The 23,332-nt window shown below is 43.6% G+C and overlaps 1 protein-coding gene across 1 annotated transcript in view; it reads right to left on the bottom strand.

Moving 5' to 3' along the window:
- LOC135045887 (UBX domain-containing protein 6-like) overlaps positions 1-23,332 on the bottom strand; it is a 133,771-nt gene that overhangs the window by 19,899 nt on the left and 90,540 nt on the right. Inside the window, exon 3 of the mRNA XM_063955336.1 lies at positions 14,336-14,466. Within this exon, the coding sequence (XP_063811406.1) occupies positions 14,336-14,466 (131 nt within the window). The remainder of the gene's footprint in view (positions 1-14,335; positions 14,467-23,332) is intronic.

The following is a 23,332-nucleotide window of genomic DNA, read 5'->3' as shown; positions in this document are numbered from 1 at the left end:
GATAGACGAACGGTCCTTGCTGAAGAAGATCCTTTCTTAGCGGCAGAGGCCAAGGGTCTTCTACGGACATGTCCAGAAGAGTTACGTACCAGGCCCTTCGACGCCAATCCGGCACAATCAGGATTGCTTGTATTCAGATGTCTGATCCGTTGGAGCACCATTGGGATCAATGGAATCGGAAGAAATAAGTAGACCAGCCGGTAGGGCCAAGGAGAGAGCGTCCACCGCACTCGCATGAGAGTCGCTGGTTCGCGAGCAGCAGCAGCGAAGCTTCTTGTCGAGCTGCGGGAATCTCCACCTGTTGACAATCTGTTGAAACACCTGAGGATGCAATCCCCACTCCACCGCGTGGCGGTCGTGGCGACTCAGGAAGTCCGTTTCCCAGTTGTCCACTCCTGGAATGAAAATTCCGGACAGCGCTCTTGCATTTCTTTCTGCCCAGAGAAGTATTTCTTACACTTCTCGCATGCAGGCCCTGCTTTTTGTCCCTTTTTGTAGGTTGATATATGCCACAGCCGTGGCGTTGTCCAACTGAACCTGGATCGCCTGATCCCTGAGTAGAGGGGAGGCCTGAATCGGAGCATTGTAGATAGCTCAAAGTTCCAGAATGTTGATCGGAAGAAGGGCCTCTTGGGCAGACCACCTGCCCTGGAACTGCGTCCCCTGGGTGACGGCTCCCCATCCTCTCAGGCTTGCATCCATCGTGAGGAGGATCCAATCCTGAATCCTGAAAACGTCGACCTTCTAGCAGGTTGGAAGACTGAATCATTCGTTGCATCTGAAGATGTGAACTGGACCACTTGTTCAGGATATCCAATTGGAAGGGACTGGCATGGAACCTGCCAAACTGTATTACCTTGTATGAGGCTACCATTTTTCTCAACAATTTTATGCAAAGATGAATGGAAACTCGAGCAGGTCGGAGAACCATGCGAACCATCTCTTGAAGTGTTCTCACCTTGACTGCGGATTAGTAGCGTCCTCCAGGGGGAGCTTTAACACATCCCGTATAGCCAATATGAGGGGCTCTATACCGTGTGTAGGGGTGGAATCGCCACTAATGAGATCCCCATCATCCCAATCCACCTGTACATCATCAGAATCTGATAGGATTGCAGGTAAAGCACGTTTTTGTGCACCTGTAGTAGACAGCGGGGGATGGGAAGCATTAGCCTTGGCAGTTAGGCTAGCCACTGCTTGTTGCAGTTCTTGTATTTTATTGGCATTGGCAGTGAGCTGAGATGACATATCCAACATCATAGTTTTTATAGCCCCCAGCCAGGAAGGCTCTGGACTCTACCCCATGTTGTTATTAGCATTTTGTGATGACTGACTACACTGCTCACAGGATATGGAGCCCAATGACATAGGGGAGAATCTGGCATTACATACACTGCATGACTTCTGTTAACCATATTAAAATACAGAAACAATACACATTCAACACAGACTGAATATAAAACAAGCCTGCCCTATTGCATGTGAGAGGAGACACAGAAGAGAGGACACCAGCGCACCCAACGCTGTACAGCCCCAGTGAGACTGTCAGCGTTTTTGTAGTACTATAAAACAGTGATACTGCAGTACAGATAATTCCCCAGGAATGTAAAATGTGCACTAATAGCGGCTCTCCCCCTCTACACCCGGTACCAGTGTTCCTGTGACCGTTTTGAGGAGCTGTATGAGGCTTAGGCAGAGGAAGGCGCCAAAATGCAGCTGAGCCCGCTCTGATGTAGATCCGTCCCCCGCTATGGCGCCGGAGCTACCGATAAGATTTTTATACTGGCTATGTCTCCACAGGCTCAACATAAATGCTTGGTACAACATACCTCCCGCCAGTGTCACACAGGGACACCCGCGGGTCCCCCCCAGGAGGGACATGAACGCCTCACCCACGCGTCTGCAGCACAATGAACCTGGGCCCCCAGTTTGTACTCACCACGACGATTACCTTCAGGCTCTGTTAGGGGTGTGCGGCAAGCTGCATCTACAACAGGTAAGGCGCAGTGCCCCGCTGAACAAACAGCCCCTCAGGACAGTGGTCCTGCAGCAGAGAAGCGGCTCTGCACCTCATGAGGTGGGTGACCGTCTCCCCCCCCCTAAATCCCACGGCGCAGGTATGCTGTTGCCCAAGCAGCATACCGAAACAACCAAAAGTTTAAAAGAAATTGAATAAAAACTCTGGAGCTGCAGAGTGTGCATCCTCTCCTGAGGGCATTTTTTCTAAACTGCCTGTGGGAGGGGGCATAGAGGGGAGGAGCCAGCAAACCCAGTTGAAGAAATTTAAAGTGCACTGGCTCCTTTGGACCAGTCTATACCCCATCGTACTAATTCTGTCCCCAATATCCCTTTATGGATGCTAGAGAAAATTACAAACTTTAAAAATAAATGCGTAAAACTCTTCAGGAGCTTCCAGAGATGTGACCGGCTCCTTCGCGCACATTTTCTAATCTAAGTCTAGTAGGAGGGGCATAGAGGGAGGAGCCACCACACGTTAAACTTCTATAGTGCCCATGGCTCCAAGTGGACCAGTCTATACCTCATGGTACTAAATGGATTCCCAGTATCCCCTAGGATGTAAGAGAAACAGGCATTTGGCCAATTCAATTGCAAATTCACAAAAATGGGGTTACCGAGAAAAGTGTTGCCAGCAGTGAAAAATGGGTAAATCTGCATGTACTCCAAAAAAAAAAAAAAAAAAAGCTAAACTAACATTGAATGTAAAGAACTTTATTATTGATTATGCTAAAAGTATTTCTGGTACTGAAATTGGTTCAAATGCCTGTTCTATGCATTTATTAATAAATAAAACATTATAAAAATATATTTTTTTGCAGCAAAATTAAGTTATGGTAAGAAGTTGCATTTGTTATCTCTATTTCTTTGAAGTCCACTGGATCCACAGGGGTAACCTTGGGGTATTTGTGGTTCCGGAGGACTGGGCACTAAACAGCAAAGCAATCCCAGGATGCACCGGTCCTCTCCCCTATAACCCACCTCCAGCCTCAGGCTATCAGTTTTGTTAACAAGCAAAAAGCAGGAGCTGGATAAGAGAAAAGAAAGAGTAGCTACACACACACACTAACATTCTCACCCATATACGAGAAAGGAACTAATGACCAAGAAGATAACCCAAAGAAGCCAGGTGCGTCAGGGTGGGCGCCTTGTGTATCCTATGGACTTCGATGAAAACAGCAAATTGTACTTATGATAATTCCATTTCTTTGAAGTACTTCGTGGCAGCCCCACTATAATGTTAATGACCCATTCTCCCAATGTAGACAGGAGGTATGTTTTCTTCTACGACCTTCCCACTTTGGATACATAATTGCGCCCCTCCTCTTCCTCCCTGTCTTTTTGAGTGTCTCCGCTAGGCTTCCATGAAGTACTTCAAAGAAATGGAATTATCTTAAGTATAATTTGCTGTTTTCTCTTTATTACTTCATGGCAGCCCCACTATGGGATAGTCCAAAGCTGAATTACGGGAGGGAACAACCACAAACATATAAACTAATGCTTATATATTTATTTATACCAAGGCCTGCTCCAAAACCTGGTTTCCAAAGTGAGCTTTAACAACATCCAAAGCATAATGTTTAGAGAAGGTATGTATAGATGACCACATAGTTGCTGCACAAATGTCCTCAACTGCCACTTGTGCCTTCCTAGACCATGAGACGGACTTCTCTACTCGAGTGTGCCTTAATATTTTCTGGGACTTCCCGGCCGTCTTCTTGATATACAAACTTAATTACTTCTCTAATCCATCTTGCAATGGTCTGTTTCGTTTGTGTACAACCTTTCCAAACTCCTACAGATACTATGAACATACTCTTTGTCTTCCTTAATTCTTTGACTCTGTCCAACTTGATAGTAAATGCTCTCACAAGATCCAATGTATGCAACCTTTCTTCTTCCTCATTCTTTGGCTGAGGAAAAAATTATGGCAAAATGATCTCTTGATAACAATGAAATGTTGACACCACCTTTGGTAAGAAATAAACGTTATGGTAAGAACTTACAGTTGATAACGGTATTTCTCCTAAGTCCACAGGATCCACAGGATAACATTGGGATATGATGAAGCGACAGCGGATTTGCACCAATCGGTCAAAGATTTTCGGCATCGCAGCAAGCAACGTCCATATATCCCCGCCTCCTGGTTTAGACAAATCAGTTGTTTTCCCAAAGCTCAAGGCAGGAGCATCATAGATAGCCCTAATCAGGCGTGAAGAACACACATGCACACCCTTCCGTACAAGAAGGAAGAGGTTAGTGAGTAAAAGGATCCTCAAATCAGGTGCGTCAGAGTGGGATCCCTGTGGATCCTGTCAACTTAGGAGAAATACAGTTATCAACGGTAAGTTCTTACCATAACGCATATTTCTCAGGCAGAGTCCACAGGTTATCCACAGGATAACATTGGGATTTACTAAAGCAATTCAGTTGTGGGGACGCTCCTGATTGGACTGAAGAATCATTCGCCTGAATTCAGCGTTTTGAGATGCAAAGTTATCCACGGCATAATGTCTGATGAATGTGTTAATGGAAGACCAAGTGGCAGCCCAACATATCTGTTCTGCTGAAGCACCACGTTGTGCTGCCCATGATGGACCTACCTTACAAGTAGAGTGAGCAGAGACATAAGCAACCTCGCCAGTGTCTGCTTATCAGCAAGCCATCCTCTCTTGTGAAATCCATAGAGAATGAAGAGAGAATCTGTCTTTCTGATGGCACTGGTACGATCCACGTAGATCTTTAAGGCACGGACCATGTCCAGCGATGCATCTCCCGCAGAAAGGCCCAGTTCCTGGAAAGCCAAGACTACAATTTCTTTGTTAAGGTAAAATTTAGACACCACCTTGGGAAGATAACCAGATTTAGTTCTGAGAACTTTTCTACCTGGATAAAAGTTCAGAAATGGAGGACGACATAACAATGCCCCTAAATCTGACACTCTTCTAGCTGACGCCATGGCCAGCAGAAAGAGAACTTTAGCTGTCAACCATTTAAGATCCACTTTATTAAGTGGTTCAAATGGGGCAACTTGAAGGGCTCTTAGGACTAAATTTAAGTCCCAAGGCACTGTAGGAGGAACAAAAGGAGATTGAATGCGCAGCATTCCCTGGAAAAAAGTGCGCACATCCTGTAAGTTGGCAATTTTCTTTTGGAATCATACAGTCAATGCTGACACTTGCACTCTCAAGGAAGCCACCATCAAACCTTTATCCATTCCTGCTTGAAGGAATGCTAAGACCCTGCAAACTCTGAAAGACATAGGGTCCATTTTGCGTTCACTGCACCAATGAATATAGGTTTGCCATATTTGGTGATAAATTCGAGCTGAAGAAGGTTTCCTTGCTCTGAGCATAGTTTGAATTACCTGTTGTGAGAATCCTCTTGACTTCAGGATAGAGATCTCAAAAACCACGCCGTCAAAGACAGTCGATCCAGATGTCTGTGATAACAAGGATCCTGCGTCAGTAGACCTGGATGTTGAGGGAGCAGGAATGGAGCATCCATCGACATTCTTTGCAGATCGGTGTACCAATGTCTTCTGGGCCAAGCCGGAGCTATTAGTATCACGGCACCCTTTCTTAACTTTATCTTTGTTATCACCCTGGGTAATAAGGTGATTGGAGGCCATAGGCCAGATGAAAGTCCCATCTCACCGACAGGGCATCCACAAATATTGTTTGTTCTTGACCCGTATGCGTGAACTTTGTTGTTCTGACGGCATGCCATGAGATCTATCTCTGGCAACCCCCACTTGTCGACTAGAGTCTGGAAGATCTCCGGGTGTAGAGCCCATTCGCTTGCCTGAATGGCGTTTTGAGTGAGAAGATCTGCTTCCCAGTTTAGGACTCCCGGAACAAACACTGCAGACAAGGCTGGATGATGAAGTTAGGCCCACTTTAGTGTGCGACTTACCTCCTTCATAGATTTTTAGCGGGGAGTTCCTCCCTGATGGTTGGGGTACGCTACTGCCGTTGCATTGTCCGAGCGGATCTGAACTGGTTTTTCACGAAGGATGTCCTTTGCCTGAATCAGTCACATGTATATGGCCCGAAGTTCCAATATATTTATTGGCAGGCAACCTTCTTCTTTGGTTCATTGCCCCTGGAAACAAAACCTACCTGACACTGCTCCCCAGCCCTGGAGACTGGCATCTGTTGTCAGAATTTCCCAATCTGATATCCAAAAGGGTCTCCTTTTGTCCAGATGGGATGTCTGTAGCCACCATGCTAATGGCCTCCTTACTTCCACCGTAAGGACCATAGCCTGCATTTTTATCATCTGATGAAACCCATTCCATTTGGCAAGGATCAGATACTGCAGAGGCCTCGAGTAGAACTGAGCATACTCCATGTCAAATGTTGACACCATCAATCCCATTACAAGCATTGCTGTGTGAATGGATACTCTTTGACTGTGTAGCAGCTCCTGAATCCTTGACTGAACTTTGGATATCTTGTTCAGAGGTAAAAATACTCTTTGAATACTTGAATCCAGTACAGCCCCCAAGTTAGTCATCTGCTGTGATGGAACCAGAGACGATTTTGCCCAATTTATGAGCCACCCATGCTTCTGCAGACACATTATTGTCTGTTGCAGATGACACAGGAGCAATTCCAGAGACTGTGCCAGGATTAAAAGATTGTCGAGGTATGGAAAAATTCTTATCCCCTGCTGGAGGAGATAAACTGCCAATACCACCATAATTTTGGTAAATACTCTGGGGGCTGTGGGTAACCCAAAAGGTAGGGCCTGGAACTGAAAATGCTGTTGAGGATAAAGAACCTGAGATGTAGGTAAGCATCCTGGATATCTAGGGATACCATATAATCCCCTGGCTCCATGGCCAAAATGATGGAACGTAAAGTCTCCATATGTAACAGAGGTACCCAAATGTACTTGTTCAGCACTTTGAGATTGAGTCTGGGCCAGAATGACCCATTTGGCTTCTGAACTAGAAACAGGTTGGAGTAAAAACCCTGTCCTTGTTGTGCAGGAGGTACTGGAATGATTACCCCTGACTGAAGTAATTCATGAACTGCCTCTTGCAAAGCCCTGGCCTTTGTCTCTACCCGAGACGGGCTTATAAAAAAAAAAAAAAACCCTTTGAGGTGGGTGTTTCTTGAAGGCAAATGCATAACCGAGAGATACCGCTTCCTGCACCCAGGCATCTGTTGTAGACTGCTGCCAGATCTGAGCAAACTGAAGAAGTCAGCCCCCCACCCTGGAATCCCCCAGGTGGAGGCCCACACCATCTGGCTGACGGCTTATTTTCTGTTTTACCAACCGGTCCTCTGGTAACCCAATGCATTTTAGTCTTACCAGACTTCTTGTATTGGGGCTGTTTGCCATCACCTTTCCCTTTAGCTTTTCCTTGAGACCAAAAGGGCCGAAAAGCTGGAACTTTAGGTTTGAATTTGTATGTGGAAGGAAAGTTTACTTTCTTGGAGTCTGCTTCTGACTCCAAAATATCTGTCAATTCTTTACCAAAAAGACTATCTCCAGAGAAAGGTAAAGAATCCAAAACCTTTTTAGATTCTGAATCAGCTTTCCATGTACGTAGCCAAACTGCTCTGCGAGTGGCTACTGTTGAAGCTGATGCCCTGGAGGCAATTGTACTCATATCCACAGCTGCTTCTTCCAAGAACATTGCAGCCTGTTTTATATGTGCCATATGAGATTATTGCTCTCTAGCTGCCATTGAAAGATCTCCTTCCAATGCATCAGCCCAGGCAGCCACTGCTTTTGCCATCCAAGCTGAATACATGGCTGGTCTTATAACTGCCCCAAACATGGAAAAAATGGTTTTTAAAAAAACATCCACTCTCCTATCTGTGACATCATTTAATGATGTTGAAGGCAGAGGTAATGTAGATTTTCGCACTAATCGAATAACATGCGTATCTACTTTGGGAGCCACCTCCCTCTTTAAACAATCCCCAGCTGGAAGAGGATAATTGGAATTCAATTTCCTAGGAATTCTAAACTTCTTACTGGGCGTAGCCCAAGCCTCCTCCATGATTTCCGGCAGCTGATCTGACCCAGGAAACTCAGTCTTAACCGTTTTGGGACGTTTAAACACAGGTGCCTTGGATTTTAACACAGGCTCTGCTGATTCTTCTAAGGACAGAATGGTTTCATTGCCTTAATTAACTCATCTATGTCCACTGAGCTGAGACCTACCTCCTCCTCTTCGTATCTAGAACCAGAGCTTAATAAGCCTTCATCCTCTGATGAATCCTCATCTGAAACATGCATAGACTGTGAAGATGTAGATTTACTTACCACTGGCTTTTCAGCCTGTTTCTTTTGAGAGGCTGCTGCTGGAAGTGATAAACCGCAGGTGGGAAGCTGCATGTAAGGGTTAATCATGTAACCTATTCCTGGTACAGAAGTTGGAATTATCCGCTCAGCTATACTGGATAATGTTTGTGCAAACACAACCCAAGGGGGATCAACTTGCACCTGTGTCTGCCTTATATTTTTCAAGAGACCTTGGTGAAAGACCAAACAATTTACACACAAACCATCCTGAACCAGATCCTGAGAGGTTAACCCAGCTTTGCAAGACAAACCTGATATGAGTGTTGATGTGAGTGTATCTTCTTCACCTTTGCCGCTCTTAGGGGTATATGCAATTGCGGTCGAATTCCCGAAAATGTCGAAAAACGGGACATTTGCGCCCAAAAAAAAAATTCGACAATGCAATTCAGTACTTTCCATCAAAAAAACGGACTTTCCAAATTCGACTTTTTGAAATTCGACAATTGTCAAATTCGACATTTCTGCAATGGTACAAATGCGGCAATTCGCCAAAAGTATATTCAATTGAAGTTTGGAAATTCGAAAACAGTGCTTTTAGACAGTAAATTCGTCATTTTCAATCCGCCACACTTTGGTAGCGGAATCTAATAAAATTTTTTAAAAACATGTTTTTTTTTGTGTTTTTTTTAATTGGTAATAGCATATCTATTTATATTAGAAGGGATTAAATACTTGGTTTGTCTATTTTGGAGGCACAAGTATTATTTATATATTTTTAAAAATATATATATATTTTTTTAAATGGAATGGTCTAAATCAGAAAAAAAATTGCGTGGGGTCCCCCCTCCTAAGCATAACCAGCCTCGGGCTCTTCGAGCCGGTCCTGGTTCTAAAAATCCGGGGGGGGGGGGGGGGAAATGACAGGGGATCCCCCGTATTTTTAAAACCAGCACTGGGCTCTGCGCCTGGTGCTGGTGCAAAAAATACGGGGGACAAAAAGAGTAGGGGTCCCCCGTATTTTTTACACCAGCATCGGGCTCCACTAGCTGGACAGATAATGCCACAGCCGGGAGTCACTTTTATACAGCGCCCTGCGGCCATGGCATTAAATATCCAACTAGTCACCCCTGGCCGGGGTACCCTGGGGGAGTGGGGACCCCTTCAATCAAGGGGTCCCCCCCCAGCGGCCAGGGGTGAAGCCCGAGGCTGTCCCCCCATCCAAGGGCTGCGGATGGGGGGCTGATAGCCTTGAGAAAATTGAAAGAATATTGTTTTTTCCAGTAGTACTACAAGTCCCAGCAAGCCTCCCCCGCAAGCTGGTACTTGGAGAACCACAAGTACCAGCATGCGGGAGAAAAACGGGCCCGCTGGTACCTGTAGTTCTACTGGAAAAAAATACCTAAATAAAAACAGGACACGCACACCGTGAAAGTAAAACTTTATTTCACACATGTCGACACACACATACTTACCTATGTTCACACGCCGACCTCTGTCCATTTGTCCAAGTAGAATCCACGTGTACCTGTGAATAAAATTATACTCACCTGATCCAGTGTCCAGATTATAATCCACGTACTTGGCAAAAAAAAAAAAAAAAAACGAACACCCGGACCAAACGGACTGAAAGGGGTCCCATGTTTACACATGGGACCCCTTTCCCCAAATGCAGAGACCCCCCCGTGACTGCTGTCACAGAAAGGTCCCTTCAGCCAATCAGCGAGCGCAACGTCCTGGCACTCTGCTGATTGGCTATGCGCGTCTGAGCTGTCTGACAGCGCACCGCAAAGCCTCTCCATTATATTCAATGGTGGGAACTTTGCGGTCAGTGGTGAGGTCACCCGTGGTCAGCGGCTGACCGCGGGTAACCCCACCGCTGACCGCAAAGTTCCCACCATTGAAACTAATGGAGGGAGCTGTGCGATGCGCTGTCTGCCAGCAGACGCGCATACAGCCAATCAGGTGAGTGCCACGAAGTAGCGCTTCCTGATTGGCTGAAGGGACCTTTCTGTGACAGCAGTCACGTGGGGTCCCGGCATTCGTGGAAAGGGGTCCCATGTGTAAACATGGGACCCCTTTCAGTCCGTTTGGTCCGGGTGTTCGTTTTGTTGTTTTGCCAAGTACGAGGATTATTTTAAAAGATCCGGACACTGGATTGAGGTGAGTATAATTTTATTCACAGGTACACCGTGGATTCTACTTGGACAAGTGGACCGAACGTCGTGTCAACATAGGTAAGTATGTGTGTGTGTCGACATGTATGTAATAAAGTTGTACTTTCAAGGTGTGCGTGTCCTGTTTTTATTTGGGTATTTTTTTTCCAGTAGAACTACAGGTACCAGCGGGCCCGTTTTTCTCCCGCATGCTGGTACTTGTGGTTCTCCAAGTACCAGCTTGCGGGGGAGGCTTGCTGGGACTTGTAGTACTACTGAAAAAAACAATATTCTTTCAATTTTCTCAAGGCTATCAGCCCCCATCCGCAGCCCTTGGATAGGGGGGGGGGGGGGACACAGCCTCGGGCTTCACCCCTGGCCCTTGGGCGGCTGGGGGGACGACCCCCTGACTGAAGGGGTCCCCACTCCCCCAGGGTACCCCGGCCAGGGGTGACTAGTTGGATATTTAATGCCACGGCCGCAGTGCGCTGTATAAAAGTTACCCCCGGCTGTGGCATTATCTGTCCAGCTAGTGGAGCCCGATGCTGGTGTAAAAAATACGGGGGGCCCCTACTCTTTTTGTCCCCCGTATTTTTTGCACCAGGCGCAGAGCCCGGTGCTGGTTTTAAAAATACGGGGGATCCCCTGTCATTTCCCCCCCCCCGGATTTTTAGAACCAGGACCGGCTCGAAGAGCCGAGGCTGGTTATGCTTAGGAGGGGGGACCCCACGCAATTTTTTTCCGGGTTTTTTACCGTTTTTTTAAAATCGGATCAAAATCCGTCAAATCGGCCGTTTTTTATTGAATATGTTGAATTCCGGCACCCACTTGCCGGAATTCGACGGTCGAGTTGTGTCGAATTAAAAAACACCCGAAAAATTGCCGCGATTCGCCGGTAATTGCATATACCCCTTAGACATGATAAATAATCAGACACATTCACAATGTACTACACAGTTTGTGACTGTAGTCACTTTAAGACTAGTTAAAGTGACATACAATCCGACCCTACATTGCTATACACCAGCAGTGAGGATCAGAATAAATAGAAAAAAACGGACAGAATTATAGTAAAGTCAGCAATCACACTAGCAGTCAGTGACGTTATACATTAGTATAATAAGCAATATGAGCACATAATCAACTACAGATACATTTCAAGTATGTAGGAGAAACATATTACTGCATTACTTTATAAAAGTTTAAACCGCATTCAGACGCATAGCGAAAGAAACCACAGCAATATTATCAGACTCAAATGCATTGTGCACTTATCCAACTATACATACTCAAAAGGTAGATAGAGACTTAGTGCTGTATAACCCATACTCAGTAGAGTGGGATACAGGGAGACTTACCCCCGCTTCCAGGATCGATCAATACGTCTGGGAACGCTGAGTGGATCCAGATGCTATTAGTGTACACCGCCACTCAGTGAACCTTTAGTGAACACAGACGCATCAGTCACACAGCTGCCTATGCTGCGACTGGGTCCCTTAGTACACAGCGTCTCAGACGGAAGCGGTAAAGAGTTCATGGCGGGAGACTCTAAGGAAACTGGTCATGAACCAGGGGGAGGGGCGACCAGGGTAGCGTCTGACTCCCCACTGCTGACATCAACCCTAGGGATCGCAGCCTTATACAACTCCTGTTGCCTATGATCCCTAAGGGCTAGTGCACCTGAGGTGGCAGCCTCGTAAGCGACTGTTTGGTAGTCTCCTCCCAAAACAGTGCGGCTGTGTCCATATTACCCCTCTAAGCGGAACCGATGCCTTACCTTCTCCCTGCGCTCCAGCCACAGCCTGGTAACGTCTGCTGGACCTGCTAGTATATCAGACACAGACGCCCGCCGAAACAGCACTGTACTCATGGGTAAGCGTTGTCGCGGCCCGGCGGAGAGTTGTTGGAGCAACTCTCTTAGGTACGTAAAGACAATTTTTTGAAAATTCACTAAAAAAATAAATAGTAAGACTTTAAAAATAAAATAAGAATGCTTATGGCTGCTAAAAACCAGCAGCCCATTGACCATGATCCGGCTCCTGCCGCACCAAACAAAAAACTGATTTGCATGAGCCAGGAGGCGGGGATATATGGACGGGCCCATTGCATGCTGGGAGGCCGAAAAGGTTTGACCGATTGGTGCAAATTCGCTGTTGCTTCATCATATCCCAATGTTATCCTGTGGATAACCTGTGGACCCTGCCGAAGAAAGATGGATTCGTCCATAGAACAATCTTATTAGACAAAATCTTCAAATACACTTCTGCCCATAGCGCTTGCAATTCTCCACCTCTCCTTGCTGATTTAACAGTCGTAAGGAAAACTACTTGTTTCCATGTCAGAAATTTCATACCTATTTTCTGCAACGGATGTTTCATCAATGCATTCAAAATTAGATTTAGATACCAAGGTGGCACTATCGATCTAACTCGTGGCCTTATTCTTCTTATGGCCTGACAAAATTTCTTTATTAGGTCGTCTTCAAACAATTTTCTGTCTAACAGAACACTTAGAGCCAATATCTGCACTTTTAATGTTGAGACCGCCAAACCTTTAACAAAACCATCATGAAGAAATTGTAGAACTTCAGCCGCTTCAGCTTTAAGCACATCAAATCTATCCTCCATCCCAGGTGATAAAGGTTCTCCATATTCTGTAATAAACATTAGAAGAAACCTTCTTTCTGGCCTGTAACAGAAGAAGTTGAATCACTGGTTCAGACAAACCTTTTCGCGTCAGTGAACTCCGCTCAATTTCCATGTCGTAAGAAGAAGATTCTGCAGATTTGGGTACTCCAGAGGTCTTTGATGTAACAACTTCGGTACCACCGGTAATCTCCACTTCCTCCCAACCGCCATTCTCTGAACTGTTGGGAACAAAGTTCTTCTTGGCCAAAAAGGGATTATTATAATCACCTGCACTTTTTCCTTGTCGAATAATTTGGGGTTAGATTGAATAGGTCGGAACCCTTACCAACCTAAAAAAGTTGAAAACGGACGTCTTTTCGACAGACGTTAGCTTTCGATTCCAATTGAATCTACCCCATAGGGTCTACAGCAAAGACTCCACCTTAACTAAATGGAAATTTCTAGGGCTTCAATCTCTCCAAATTTATCACTGGAGGAAGCTTTCACTATCCCTGAGGAATCCCTTTGCCAGCGTAAAATCTATCATGTATATTCATATTTTAATCTTGCTTTCTTCATCCGATGTTCAACATAAAGATCTTTAGTAACAAAAGCTTTTTTGATTTTCTCAATTAACTTGTTCAATTGTTCTAGATACTGATTTCTTTCCTGAGATACTGTATTGTTTTAGCAAAATTTTCATCACAAATCTCATTACATTCTTATTTTTCCCCAAAGGTCCTGCGTGGGCTCTGAAAAAAACCACTATCCAAACGTTCCAGGTACAGTGTAAAGAGTATGAAATGTGTATGATGTGGACGCATAGAGCATCAGTATTTGGGTTTAGGTGGTGTTTCTGAAAATGCATAAAGGCAATTCTGCTCACGGCTCAAGGATTTAACCAATTTGTATGAATAACAGTTACCATCAGTTTTCAAGTGTTTGGGAGCAAATTGTTGATTGTCATTTGCTCTTGTCCATTACCAGATTTTCATCATAACCAGCCAGATCTGGCAGATAATCTGCCAGATAATTGTATAGTGTATGCCCAGCTGAACTGAAAATTAAATATAATAAGGACACACAGTACAGGTAAACATTCACAAACACAGTTCTATTAGATTTTTATATAAAGGAGAGTATAGAATTACTGCTAGTCTACACAAAGGCTTTACTATAACAAAATGGTATCCAACAGTTAGGCAGAGTCCTTGCATTCACACTGATTTTCATAAAGGACTTCAGATAGTGGTTTTAAAGCTGTACATTTCTCACCTTGTAGTATATATCCATCTGGAAACCGGATTCTCAGAACAGTATATTTGTATTTTTTTACTTCTCGTTGCTCTTCCCTCTCCCGCATTACTTTAGTTCTCAGCACTGACCCTCGTTCCAGTTTTTCTTTCCTGTAAAGTGGATAGTGAAGACATAAATTTCAAGCTTGTGACCACATATACGTACTGCAAAACACAAACAAACCGTAATCTGCATATAGGTTTTCATACTAAAATCTGCAATTGAAAATTATAGAGAATTAATTCTTTTTTGCTAGTTTTCAGGGCCCTGAATTAAACACTTACAACTGGAAGGAATCATACAGTAGCCCAACAATGCATACAGTGCGTTTAAAACTAGAAAACCTATAGCATCAAATTGATGGGATCTCTGTTTTTCTTGGTCACAATATGTGAGAATTCTGGGCATTAGAATCCACCAATCTTTGCAAAATGTAAGACTTTTTGTAGGTGTTGGGTGGTGATAGTGGTTTAAAAGCAGTCACACAAAGCTTTAAGTGAAAAGTGTACATTTGTGAGGAATATTAAGGAGAAGGTAGAAAGACAATTACCATATTTATTGTACAATTTTAGGTTCAGAGTGGCTGTCAGAAAGAATGTAATACATAAACTATTTTATTGTCTGAAACTGGATATACATATTGCAAAAAACAAACTGTATTCTGTATATAGGCATTCATACTGTTTTTCTTGTCCACAAGATGGAGGAGTTCTAGGCATTAGAACCTATCCATCTCTGCAAAATGTATAGGTGTTGAATGAAGATCACAGGAGAAAACAAAGTAATCCCCTCTTTCAAAATAGAGTACCCACGAATGCCTACATGACATAAGATAGGCAGTACCATCCAACCGTCTTTGGAAAACTTAACATTTTCCTCAGTGTAGGAGTGTAACAACAACTAAGGAGCCACATTATTTGGAAAGAGGCGACTCTCCTCTTTCAAATGTTGGTGTTCTGGAGTTAATGGTAGTGAGATTGGAGGAACTATTTCCCATTCCTGCAATTGTTGTTTCCTTTCATGAGGGAACATAGTTTAAAATAGTGGACATTCCTCTTTAAAATAAATTTACTCCATGGTCTCCAGCTACCAGTCTATCAATGATTTCAATTCAGGATTACCCTGCCGTGATTACATGCTTACAGCCTGGCCTATCCGGTAGATAGGTATATTTGAGGATGAGTGGGATTCATCTTCAGAATTTTTACTGTACATGCTGTAGAAAGTCTGACTCATACTTAGTACTCTAGGGGTTCATATACATTTACTTAATAGACAATACACATAAGCACTTAGCCTTCTTTTTTATCTTTGCTTTTTCTTAGTCTTTTTCAAAATCTCTCTGGATGGTAGACAAATATGGCATTATTCTTAGTGTGTGCTGTGTACGAAGCCTCTGTAGTCATGTGATGACAGAGGTGTGCAGAATTTTACAGTGCAGCAGTGACTAAATTATGTGTTATGTCACTCTGGTTGCCATGGTAGCCACACGACACAATACATTTTATATCAAAAACAACAAAACAGCAGAAGCCTAGATAAGAAAAAAAGGGTTTATTAACTAGATTCTCCTTATAGTCTGCCACAGTAATTTATTAATAAGAGTAGTATATGTAATGTAAGAAATTGTTAATAATAATAATAGGGTTTTAATTACCTACCGGTAAATCCTTTTCTCGCAGTCCGTAGAGGATACTGGGGTCTATTTAGTATCATGGGGTATAGACGGGTCTACTAGGAGCCATGGGCAGTTTAAGAATTTGATAGTGTGGGCTGGCTCCTCCCTTTATGCCCCTCCTACCAGACTCAGTCTAGGAAACTGTGCCCGAGGAGACCGACATATATTGAGAGAAGGATAGTGGTGAGATTCCGAACCAGCACACACAATAAGAGGAAAGCCACGCTAACCAAACTTGAAAACAAGAACAGCAATGGCTGAACCAACATTACTTAACATTGCAGGAAGAATGAAGCACTGGGAGGACGCTCAGTATCCTCTACGGACTACGAGAAAAGGATTTACCGGTAGGTAATTAAAACCCTATTTTCTCTTATGTCCTAGAGGCTACTGGGGTTCATTTAGTACCATAGGGATGTACCAAAGATCCCAAACCGGGTGGGAGAGTGCTGAGGTTACTGCAGAACTGATTGACCAAACTGAAGGTCCTCAGAGGCCAAAGTATCGAACTTGTAAAACTTAGCAAACGTGTTCGAACCTGACCAAGTAGCTGCTCTGCAGAGCTGTAAAGCCGAGACAACCCGGGCAGTCGCCCAGGAAGAACCCACCGACCTAGTCGAGTGGGCCTGTACAGATTTTGGACATGGCAAACCGGCCGTGGAACCTGCGTGCTGGCACTGCCATAGTGGTGGTGCGTGCGTTAAGCAAGCCTCACAAGCCCCTGCGTGCCGACACTGCCATAGCGGTGGTGCGTGCATTAAGCAAGCCTATCTCTTTTATGGTTTCCACCATAAAGTTTGTAGAGTCCTGTATATGCTGCAGAAGTGAAACAACATCCCTCCTAGACAAGGAATCTAACCCCTCAATCATGGCTTTAGTGATCCACACACATGCAATGGTGGGGTCTTTGGGCCACCCCAGCAGCTGTGTATAATGATTTGAGTGTAGTCTCAATTTTACGATCAGCCGTGTCTTTAAGAGAGGCTGCACCAGGAACAGGCAATACAATTTTTCGTGACAGCCTTGAGACTGATGCGTCCACTATCGGCGGATTGTCCCATTTTTTCCTATCCTACAGAGGAAAGGGAAAAGAGGAGAGCAACCTTTTAGGGATCTGAAATTTCTTATCAGGATTAACCCACGGTTCTTCAAACCCTTTGACACAGGAAAAAGTGACTGAGGACTTCTTTTTTACATTAAAATAAGATTCCTCACACTCCTCTGACACCTTATCAGGAATATGCAGAACATCTCTGATAGCTTCTATAAAAGTGTCTCTATTACCTGTGACAGAGCCGCATCCCCCCTCCAAGTCTACCTCACCCTCCCCTAAGTCTGACCCTTCAGCATCAGACAGTAGGATATGGGCCAGAGATCCCTTTTGCGGACAAATGGGAGGGGATTGAGACGCTGTTTTGGGGACTGAGTACAGTACAGTGTACTGAGATGCAGCTGTGTACTGTGTCTGGAGACTCATTCCTCCCTGTTTAAAAACCGCGCGTCTCCGTACTCTCGTGCCGCCATTATGCTAACCGGGACGCCGGCTCAGTACTCACCACTCTTTTCTTCTGGCTCTGTTAGGGGTGGCGGCGTGCTGTGGGAATGTACGCTCGCCGTGGTGGGGCTTGCGAATAGTTCCCTCAGGAGCTCAGTGTCCTGTCAGCGGGCAAACAGGACCATTAACCTTTCAAGAGGTTGGGCCGTTCCTCCCCCTAAGTCCCACGAAGCAGGCAGGCTGGTGCCAACCAGCCCTGCCTGAAAATAACAAACATACAAAATAAATGCAGAAAACTCTTCAGGAGCTTCCTTCAGCGTAACCGGCTCCTCCGTAACATTTTCAAAACTGAGCCTGATAGGAGGGGCATAGAGGGAGGAGCCATCTCACACTATCAAATTCTTAAGGTGCCCATGGCTCCTGGTGGACCAGTCTATACCCCATGGTACTAAATGGACCCCAGTATCCTCTAGGACGTAAGAGAAAATAATAATAATAAAAAAACCTCAAAGAACACACCTAACTTTCATGGGATTGCGGTTTTGTATACATTACAAATAATTGAACTAATGATTTAAGGTGTATGGTAAATAAACAGCATAAAAAGGTTACTCAGTTGTGACAAGAGGGCAATACAAGCAAAAAAAATATAAACTAAAAACAAATCAATTAGGAATAACCCAAAAGAACATGCTTGCTGCAAAGCAGGTCCCATAATGCTGAAATATGAAATATGTGTTTAATTACTTGTCAGGAGTGATAACAAAATTATAAGTTTCACTATTATCAATCTCATGCTCTCAGATGTTTTTAGCACCAATGCAAAGTACAAATTAAATAAACATACTGAAGATAGTACTAGTTAACCATTACATGTAAGGTTGTATAGTGACTATACACAATTTAGTTTATTTAATGTTTTTAACTTTATTTGATTATTATTATGAGTGCTTTATGTTATATCTGTATTATTATGCATCTTTAGAAAGGTGGTTGGTGTTTGTTATAAATATAATATGGTGTTTTTAATAGGACGTTGCATACATCACTGTACATTCTTTTGTGCATCATATATCCTGTTGCTACATGATCTATCAGTATGTGAGCTTTAGGTTTAGGCCATTTTATGGTAATGCCACACCTGAGGCTGGTCAGTAACCCTATCAGTTTGTGACCTTTAGGATTATGCCCTTTAATGGTATTGTCACATCTGAGTCTGGTCCGTAGCCCTACAAGTATGTAACCTTTGGGTGGGGACAGTAGCCTAAAAAGACTAGACAGCCTGGATGAACACTGACTGCAGAAGTGCCAGGATGATCTGAATATAACTCAGCCTCTAGAGGCAGAGAGCGAGTCTCCTGAGTATGCTGATGTGATTGCTGTATTGAACATCTGCTGAATTGATCAATAACCTTAGCTAAGTATACAAGAAACTCATACACTGTATTTATATATTCAAGTTGTTTGTTGAAGTATTTTTCTGGGAATCCACCCATCTGGGTCTCCTGGAACTTAACCCACCTGTAACATTACAATAAACATTTTGATTAAATGAATTCATCAGAAAACATCCGCTTTCTTGCATGTATGTATTTTACAAGGCTTTTACTAAAAATGTAATTATTCCAATATTGTTATTTCTTTCTGAATAATACTAAATTGCAGGGGCAAGAATTTACTTTCTTGTCAGTGGGCCCTTTAAGTCTAACAAAAACTTTGTTTTATGAGACAGTAGTAATTCCTTTAGATTTTAACTATTATTACAAATACTTTACAGATCCTATGCTAAAAATATATTTTTCTTTAACATAGCATTAATCACAATGTTATTTAATCACATACTGCTAATTCATGGTAACAAACGCTTGCTTTTTCAGATTCTAGTCTGTTGAACCCAGAGCTAAACCATTGTGCCAATCAGTAAAACATCAGTCTACTTTGTTAAGAAAATGAAGAATGTGAAAAAAACAAGAAAAATTTAAAAATGAAGCAATTATGATGTATTATCTGGGCGATCCAAATGATATTGGCAGATCGCCAACATAATTATACAGTGTATGTAAATTACCGTTTTGAAAATATTGTTCGGTCGGACATGCTGAATTGTCCAACATGTCTGTCCGATAATTTTTTAAGTTGCAGTTGTATGTACTGACGTGGCTGACCGACTGACATTTCCCCTGTCCCTTCACAGTGGAGGAATGGAGAAGCCAGATATTGTGTGGCCAAATACTGTGAAATATCTCACAGTGTATACCCATGATATACGCTGGGTTGTCAGGTAAGGAGTTATGGTAGACTTACCATGGTTAACTCTCTTTCTGCAAGGTAGATTGGGTTACACAGGGAAACATCGGGGTGTAGAGTGGATATAATCCAGAGGCACCAACAGGCCAAGGCTTTATGCTGTAAACCCCACCTCCAGGCACTGGAGCTCAGTTTCGTTAACCAATCAAATGCAGGAACAGGCAAGAGAGAAGGCAGATGTTAGTCACATACAACCACATTCTCACGACAGGAGAAGGGACCAGTGGCTAATGCTATACAAACCCATAGAAGCTAGGTAGGTAAGGGTGGGCGCCCTGTGGAACCCGGTGTACCTCGCAGAAAGAGAGTTAACCAGTCTACCATAACTCTCTTTTTCTGCAGCAAGGTACATTGTGTTCTACAGGGAAACATCAGGGATGTCCTAAAGCAGTTCCTCAAGGGAGGGGATGCACCTTAGCGGGTATGAGAAACCGCCGTCCAAAGTAAGCATCCTGGGAGGCGGAAGTATCAAAGGCATAGAACCTAACGAACGTGTTCACTGAGCACCACCTAGCGGCCTTGCACAATTGTTCTGCAGACGCACTACGGCGGGCCGCCCAAGAAGGTCCAACAGACCGAGTAGAATGGGCTTTAATAGCAGTAGGAGCTGGGAGTCCAGTCTGCGCATAAACTTGTGCAATCACCATACTAATCCATCTGGCCAAGGTTTGCTTATTCACAGGCCAGCCACGTTTGTGAAAACCAAACAACACAAAAAGGGAATCTGACCTCCTGATATAGGCAGTCCTCTCCACATACATACGGAGAGCCCTTACCACATCCAAAGACCGCTCTTTGGAAGACAAATCAGAAGAGATAAAAGGCCGGAACCACAATCTCTTGGTTAAGGTGAAAAGATGACACCACTTTAGGTAAATAACCTGGGCGAGTTTTAAGGTCACTTAACAGGGGGGCTGCACTTGGCAGCCCTGAAAAGCTTTCTAAGAAGACTTCAAGGGCCACATCGCTGATATGTCGGTGTGACATTCCGTGCTGCGGCTCCATCACCTCCCAATGCCAAGAGTGTGCAAAGCAGTCATCAAAATAAAAGGGGGCTACTTTGAGGAATCTCAAACATACTGTATTTTGATTTGTTTAACACTTTTTTTTAATTTACAACATAATTCCATATATGTTCTTTCATAGTTTTGATGTCTTCAGTATTAAGCTACAATATAGAAAATAATTAAAATAAATAAAAACAATTGAATGAGGTGGTGTGTCCAAACTTTTGACTGGTACTGTGTGTGTGTGTATATGTGTATAAATAAATATATATGTGTGTATCTATCTAATATATATATATATATATATATATATATATAAAAGCAAATTCCGGCAGCACTCCCAGGTTCAAACACTCGTTCCCGGTGCCCTCCTAGACCCGCACAGCCATGGGTCAATGATACAGTTCTTTGTAGGCGGCACACTGGTAATAATGATACACACCAGCAGGTTGCTGCAACCTGCTGTTGTGTATCATTACTACTAGTGTGCCGCCTACAAAGAACTGTGTGTGTGCGTGTATATATATATATATATATATATATATATTATATATCGGATGCTGCGGTCCGGCACCCCATATAAGCCTTCACAGGTAGCTTTCGCTGGTGCCCTCACGGTGTTAATTCAATATCAATACAAGGGTGCGGCACTCATGCTAGTCTCATAAAGAAACTGACATCCGTCCAAATGTCTTCTTCAAGAAGACATTTGGACGGATGTCCGTTTCTTTATGAGACTAGCATGAGTGCCGCACCCTCGTATTGATATATATATATATATATATATATACACACACATATATATATATACACATACATACATACATATACAAACACATCTTATCCATATGTTTGAAAAAGGGCGGTCCAGATGAACCTCCTTGCTGGACAGGAGATGGAATACTACCCTAGCGTAGTCTTCCATCCATAAAAAAAGTGGAGAGAACTGGAAATCATCAATGGCTGGCAGAGCGATTCCAGAAGCTTCTGTCAACATATTTAATTCTTCCTAAACCTGTAGGAATAGGAGGTACACATACACCTATATATGACTTCTACAGATATGCAATCTATATCTTATAAATAATTGGAAGGTAATAAGCTTGGAATAAAATGACCTAAAGTGTAAATTTCTCCCTTCCCCATACTCCTCACCTTACCAGTAAACAAGTCTCTGGTAGTGAAAATAAACTGCTCTGTACAGCCTCCGAGCTGTCGTTAGTGGGCAGCCCCTTTCCAAGGAGAAGCACAAAAACACTGCATGTGGGAAACTCCTGCCTCACGCCGGTAAGGGAGAGGCCGTGCTCCGGAGGCGTATCTGTAAACTAGAACTGTCTCTCAGACGTATATTTGTGTACAGAATTATAATCTTGTGAAAACTGGAACAGAAGGGAAAATAGGATTTTAAATACCTACCGGTAAATGCTTTTCTCGTAGTCCATAAGGTATATTGGGGACACATTAGTACGATGGGGTATAGACTGGTTCAAAGGAGCCAGTGCACTTTAAATTTCTTCCACTGGGTGTGATGGCTCCTCCCCTCTATGCCCCCTCCTACAGGCAGTTATAGGTAAAACGGTACCCGAAGGAGAAATTACATACTTGAGAGAAGGAACATAACAATGAGAAGTGTGGTGAGATTTATACCATACTTGCCTTCCTGACCCTCTCCATGAGGGAGAAAATGCTCTGTTCCTGGACTTTCCTGGTAATGTATGATTGCCATCACCTGTGGTGAAACACCTTTCTTATCAATTAACTAGCTCACCACAGGTGATGGCAATCATACATTACCAGGAGAGTCCAGGAACAGAGCATTTTCTCCCTCATGGAGAGGGTCAGGTAGGCAAGTATGCTTTATACACCAGCACACCATAACATAACTGGGCCAGCGATAGCTGGTAACATAAACAACAACGGCTGAACATGTAACATCTAACAGAGAACTTGCAGAAAATCACTGCACAGAGGCGGGCGTCCAATGGGGGTAATTCCAAGTTGATCGCAGAAGGAATTTTTTTAGCAATTGGGCAAAACCATGTGCACTGCAGGGGAGACAGATTTAGCATGTGCAGAAAGAGTTAGATTTGGGTGGGTTATTTTGTTTCTGTGCAGGGTAAATACTGGCTGCTTTATTTTTACACTACAAATTAGATTGCAGATTGAACACGCCACACCCAAATCTAACTCTCTCTGCACATGTTAAATCTGTCTCCCCTGCAGTGCACATGGTTTTGCCCAATTGCTAACAAAATTCCTGCTGCGATCAACTTGGAATTACCCCCAATATCCTTTATGGACTATGAGAAAAGAATTTAACGGTAGGTAATAGAAATCCTATTTTCTCTAGCTGCCATAAAGGATATTGGGGACATGTTTGTACGATGGGAATGTCCCAAAGCTTCCAGAACAGGCGGGAATGTGTGGAGACCTCTGCAGCACCGCCTGCCCAAACTGGGTATACTCTTTGGCCAGGGTATCAAACTTGT

The sequence above is a fragment of the Pseudophryne corroboree genome, chromosome 1 (genome assembly GCF_028390025.1).
Source record: "Pseudophryne corroboree isolate aPseCor3 chromosome 1, aPseCor3.hap2, whole genome shotgun sequence".
NCBI lineage: Eukaryota > Metazoa > Chordata > Amphibia > Anura > Myobatrachidae > Pseudophryne > Pseudophryne corroboree.
This window is presented reverse-complemented; position numbering and strand designations above follow the sequence as displayed.